The 6,212-nt window shown below is 38.5% G+C and overlaps 1 protein-coding gene across 1 annotated transcript; it reads left to right on the top strand.

Moving 5' to 3' along the window:
- The first annotated feature begins 4,222 nt into the window (after positions 1–4,222).
- LOC149160881 (expansin-A1-like) lies at positions 4,223–5,821 on the top strand. The gene is made up of 4 exons (XM_089435424.1): positions 4,223–4,257; positions 4,369–4,508; positions 5,004–5,316; positions 5,405–5,821. The coding sequence occupies exons 2-4, from the start codon at positions 4,373–4,375 to the stop codon at positions 5,712–5,714; spliced, it is 759 nt and encodes a 252-aa protein (XP_089291550.1). The 5' UTR covers positions 4,223–4,257; positions 4,369–4,372; the 3' UTR covers positions 5,715–5,821.
- The last annotated feature ends 391 nt before the right edge of the window (positions 5,822–6,212 follow it).

Here is a 6,212-nt window from a genome sequence, read left to right on the forward strand (position 1 = left end):
TTCACATCTCCTTTGCTTAAAGCATCCTCATCCTTGTTTGAGGGTTCACCTACATACCCAAGTCCTGATTTATCAGATGGAGATCTGTGATAGCTGAGCATGTCATCCAAGGCTTGAGAACTCTTCATGATTTTGTTCATCCCTTCAACCTTTTTCCTGAGGAGGACAATCTCTTCTTCCAATTGTTCACATACATTGTTTTTCTTTGCTAGTTGTCCCTCAGTTTCTTCCTTGCTACGAGTAGCTTTAGCTGCTACTATTTTGAAGGAGATAATATCTGTCTTCATTTTGGAGATTTCTGCTTGATTGCTCTCCATTTTCTTTTTAGCTCCTTGTGCCTGCTTCCTGGCTTCTTGTAGTTCAGACTTAAGGTAGGAGACCTCTTCCTTGTACTGTCCAATCTCTTCTACAAGCTTGTTCACTATCTTGTGCCTTTGTTCAAGTTGACTTGACAAGGCGTCTTCCTGCTTTTTTGCTCTGTTCAACTGATTTGTCATAGACATGACTTCTTCATGATGTTTCCTCTTGCATTGATCAAGCTCCTTCCTAAGCTTGGCAAGCTCTTCATCCCTTTCTTTTACTTGAAGTTTGATGAGGTCAAGCTTTTCATTCTCAGCTTCTATGATGGGTTCATAACTTTCTTCTTCACTGATGGTCATGGTCAGTGTTCCCTTTGCATGAAGGTCATGCAGTCTGTCCCATACATCCTTTGCTGATGTATATTTTCCTAGATTCCTCTTCACAGAATCAGGCAGTCCATCCAAGATAGTCTTTGTTGCTTGTGCATCATACTCCATGGATTCTTTATCCATCTTGCTATCATCAATCACTGATTCCCAGATTTCACTCCCTTGAAACTGTAAGAAAGCCCTCATTTTTATTTCCCATATATCAAGGTTCCCATCGAACCTTGGAACCTCAAATACAATGCTTTCAAATAGATTGCCTTCTAGTTTAGTAGAGGAGGGAGACACATTTTTAGCAGGCTTGGAGGCTTTCTTCTTTGACCTTGCCATTCTTAACTAGGCTTCAAATACTTGACTGTGTTTTTTTAATCACTGACTGTTTCTATAACAGTAACACAAAGGAAAGCTTGAGGAATACCTTAATCCTTTTCGCTGAGGCTTCACACTGCTGGAGAGGTTTGACTGCGGCAACAACACCTTCCTTCAGCTTCTTTGACACTTCAAAGAGCCTGAACCTGCTCTGTCACCATCAAAGAGCCTGGACCAGCTCTGATACCACTGTTGGGAATTTTTCATGGGAAAATACCAAAACCAATTAAGCAAATACCACAGAGCCAATGCTCTGTTCCAATTCTTCCAGGACCTTTGCACAGCGAAGCTATTAAAAACAAAATGACTCATAACAGTCCATTACACAGCCATAAAAACATTTCTATTGCTTAAAAATATAAAGCCTGAAACAACATTCATCATCTTTCACTCAGAGAGATTTACCAAAAATACATTCAGCCAACTCTGATACATATTCATCCTCTTTGGTGAGAGGGATTCACCAAAAACTATATTCATCCAACAAAACATTTACTCTGTCTCCTCCTGAGAATTTTCTGTGCTGGGTTTACTGCTGTAAAACCCCTTTTTTTTCATTTACTGTGTAAAACTATTTTTACACATACTGCTGTAAAAATATTTTACACATACTACTGTAAAACAAACTTTTACATATGTAGCTCCAAAAAAAACGTTATGTGCTTCTGCACATTACAACATCTCACAAAATATTTTCAAATACAATACCAAAGACTTGGCTTCATCTTACGCTGCTGCTTTTCTGGTTTTTCAAAAAAAATCAACACTGATTTCTTTATACCCTCCTTGCTTCACACTACGCACTGCTGTGCGATGTTCTACACATACCTCACTCAAACATATTCGCTCCACTTTTGCTCTTTTTCATGCACTGTTGTGCACTCTTTTCTTTCGCTCCCCCAAGCTCTCATATTACAAAATGGTCAATACATAACAAAAATTACACACGAGCTCTCTGGTCTTTCGCTGCTGCGCTCTTACATATCTCCCATGTGCAACAACCAACAAAAAATGTAGCACATTTCACTTGTTATATTTTCATAACATAATGGTCAATGCCCCAACAACAAAAAAACACGTTTTCTTATGTATATTAATGTGCCGTATGAGAAAACTAAATGCATTACCTACACCTATGACAATGCATTAAAAAAGGTATGGTCAACCAGAACTTAGTTTTACTCCACGCAACATAGTTAATATTTGCCCTATGCAGGTTTGAGCAATCAACGGACAAAAACGCTGGAGACAATCGAACAGTGGAGGAGAATATCGGGAGATCATTTTCTGCAGAGCTTTATGTCCCGAGAATGTCAGACATGGTGACGTAAGGGGACTGCCACGCGTCAACTCCAAATTTTCTGGGGCTCAAATATACGGAAAGTCCCTCTACCGGAAAGTGGCCCGAGAACTCTCCGGCGGGTTTGCTGGACGGTTTCTGGCGATTTACATCAGCGTTGAAATTACACATTCAACACTTTCCTCTTTAAAAGATAGGTTAAAGGTGCCATATTTAGAAGTATATCTGGCTAGAAAAAATTAAAAAGTAGTTCTAAATGGTTTAGTTTTTTGGAATAATACTGGTGACTCAACCGGCATTAACAACTACTAACCAGTGTTTACTATCTTCCCTATATTTTTCCATATTTTTGCCAAGCATAAAATTTAATTGGATTACGTACGACCATTAACTCACATTGAGTTCTCAGCAATCCACCGATACCTGAAGACAAGTAAATTCCTGCATGCCTGCCAAATCCGAGAGCTAAGACGAGTAAATTCATGCATGCCTGCCAAATCCGAGAGCTAAGACAAGTAAATTCATGCGTGCCTGCCAAAAGCGAGAGCTAGTGTTTAAATCAGTTGACAATTGGTCTGACTCCTCAGTCCTGCCCAATGCCTACAACGTTTTCTGGGCAGCGACAATAAATTCCTGACGATCCAAATCAAAGATGAACGTACTACTGTGGGCGATAGTAGTACTACTCTACCAAGAACGTTGTAGGTACTGGTGCACCCCTAATTCAGCTACTCACTACACGCTTCTTAAAATTAGGATCATGACTGTTATGAAAAAGATGTTAATTTATAAACAGGTACGCTAGCAGTCTCATTAATGTTTTTGCTACAGATAATCTGTAGATTTGAAATAATGGCGAAATATCTTCTGATCCATCAACCTATTCTAAAATTAGGATCATGGCTGTTACGAAAAAGATGTTAATTAATAAGCAATAGGATCACGGTTGTTATGAAAAAGATGTTCATTGATAAGCAATTATTCAATCAGACTCGTTAATGTTTTTTGCTAAATAGACACCGTTGGATTTGAAATAAAGTTGAAATCATCTTCGGATCCAGTATCCCAATGTAACATATTTGAAATGTCTTCGGATCCCACTGTCCATTTACAGCAACGATAGTTTAATAGATCATGACAATAGTAGGTGCAAGTTAAATGAAGATATTTACAGGATAAATAGTTATAAATCATGACAAAAGTCGGTGTAGATTGAGTGAATGTTTAATTGCCTTCTTTAATGGCTAAAATGACATTTGAAAGGACTAGCGAGTAAACTGCAACGACGTTGCCATAATAAGTTTTCTGGCAGGGACATTCCAGATAATCAAAGTTCCATCTACTATCTAGAATATTATGCCAATCCATTATTTGCAACTGTCCTGGCAATTAATCGTAGCAATATAACCATTACAGGCTTTTCTTTTTTTTTGGAAATTCTGTAATACAATTTTTTAACATCTCCTAAAGTTTAGTTTTTTAAAATGTATTTTTTGAATGTAGGGATAGATTTAAGGCACTCAGAAAACTGGAGCATTTGATTTCCAGAGATTCTTAAACCTCAAGATTTCAAAAAATCCAGCAAAATTAACTAGGAAAAAGAAAAAAAAAAAAATGTAGCAGTTACACTACAGCGAATTAATTTCCAGAATAACTGTATTAGTTTAAAAGGTCAAATGATTCGAACTAACCATGAAAGAAAGGTATTAAATTAAACTACCGAAGCAAAGCAATATGTTCAATCATTAGCAAACCTCGACGTGAGTATCTGATTTTGTTAAGCAATTTGTTAAAAGCTAGTCGCCACTAATTCTAGAGTATTATATATATTGGCCCCCACGCTCACTTTTCGAAAACATAACGAACACAGTTTTTGGCGACCTCTTCTTCGCCATCACTCAAGTATTCTCTCAGTCCCCTTTCTTTCCATGTTGATTAATGTAGTTAGTGACGTTTTGAGTGAATTTTCTATGCGAGAATACTCGTTGAATTGATGAGCTTGTTCTGTTGCAGGTTAATGGCGCACATACAAAGCATTGCGTTAATCCCATTGTTGGGATTCCTATGGTTGCCAGCTCGCGCTTATGAATACGGTCGCTGGCAATCAGCCCATGCCACGTTTTATGGTGGTAATGATGCTTCTGGAACTATGGGTATGTTAGCCTTGTATTTGGATTACAAATGTTCTTTTTTTATTGATTTAGGGGCATGTGGTGATGTAGTTCATTCGTAGAGAAGCTCCTGGGGTCAGTTTGTTGAGTCGTTAAGAACGAGAATATAGCCAATGGCAAACCAGCCACCTGCCTACCAGTAGATCCGCGGTTATATTAGCCTACCGGTAAAGCGGACTACCGGCCCAGGTAGATTTTAGGTTCTTTCAATTAAAATAAACGGCTGAGAATGTCCAAAGCTGAGGTTGTAACAGAGGTTATAATTCGGTTTTAAGGAGTGTTAGAAATATCAATCTATGCTGCGAGCAAGGTCATCAATGATGAAATGAGGAGATGCATATTAATGCTAAGCCCGGGATAAGTTCTTAGATTCAAGTCCATCGAGCCGCTTCCACTTGCAAAACTGAGTCAACTATTAGACTGTAATTTCATTTCAAAGTGGCTGGATTTTGATTTCTGATATATGTCTTTTACCAGGAGGGGCGTGTGGGTACGGTAATCTTTACGGCCAAGGCCATGGAACGAACACTGCTGCTTTGAGCACTGCGCTTTTCAACAATGGCCTCAGCTGTGGAGCCTGCTATGAAATGCAATGCAATAACGATCCCCAATGGTGCTTGCCAGGAACTGTCATAGTCACAGCCACCAACTTCTGCCCACCAAACAACGCTCTCCCCAATAACGACGGTGGATGGTGCAACCCACCCCTGCGACACTTCGATATGGCGGAGCCCGCTTATCTGAAGATCGCTAAGTACAGGAGTGGGATCGTCCCCATTGTCTACAGAAGGTGATTAATCAGTCCATTTGTATAAATTCTTTGAATTCAAATTCGCCCACTTACAATTGGTTTCTGAGAGGGTACGAATGGGATGCAGGGTCCCTTGCTTTAGAAGGGGAGGAGTCCGGTTTACAATGAACGGCCATTCATACTTCAACTTAATCCTCATCAGCAACGTGGGAGGAGCGGGAGACGTCCATGGCGTTTGGATAAAAGGTTCAAGGACTGATTGGCAAGAAATGTCCCGCAACTGGGGACAGAATTGGCAAAGCAACTCCAACCTGAACGGCCAGAGCCTGTCCTTTAAGGTAACCACCAGCGACGGCAGGGAAACTGTTTCGTATAACGTCGCTCCTTCGAACTGGAAATTCGGCCAGACCTTTGAAGGAAAACAATTCCCAGAATGAGGTTCTCAGACAGAGGCAAAAGCTTTTGTTTCTCTGTCCCTCTGTGAAAAAGATTGTAATAAATATTTGAGTTGCTGTAAAAATATTACTTGGCCTGGTACTGCTCCAACTTGTGGGATTTATCTGTCTAATTAATTGAATCGAGACGATGAAGAGTATATATAGAAACATTTATCTGTGTTGAGTTTGGAAGTGGGTTTTTCTAATTTCAAATTAATTATTAATAGGTGAATAGTGAGGGTTTAATTTTATAAATATTTATGGGATATTTCTCAGAGTAATAAATAAGGTTTGAAATTTATATTTGTATCATTTCTCATTAATTAAACCATTATAAAACTAAGTAAAAGTTATATATATATATAGACGTGTTATGGATAAATTATGATATCCATCCATTGTTTATTTAAAATTTACAGTGGATAACTCTGTTATAGGTTAATAAATGTATGTATTAAGTTTTTTAATATTATTAATAATAAATTTTTTAAATAAAGT

Source organism: Pinus tabuliformis, chromosome 5_2 (genome assembly GCF_031772625.1).
Source record: "Pinus tabuliformis cultivar Carrire ecotype Pingquan chromosome 5_2, CPIR1, whole genome shotgun sequence".
In the NCBI taxonomy this organism is placed as follows: Eukaryota; Viridiplantae; Streptophyta; class Pinopsida; order Pinales; family Pinaceae; genus Pinus; species Pinus tabuliformis.

Bases quoted from the DNA above. Each gene is read 5' to 3' on its own strand.
- LOC149160881 (XM_089435424.1), top strand. From the start codon at position 4,373: ATGGCGCACATACAAAGCATTGCGTTAATCCCATTGTTGGGATTCCTA. The intron at 4,509-5,003 runs GTATGTTAGCCT...GTCTTTTACCAG, and splicing joins TGATGCTTCTGGAACTATGG to GAGGGGCGTGTGGGTACGGT. The intron at 5,317-5,404 runs GTGATTAATCAG...AATGGGATGCAG, and splicing joins GTCCCCATTGTCTACAGAAG to GGTCCCTTGCTTTAGAAGGG.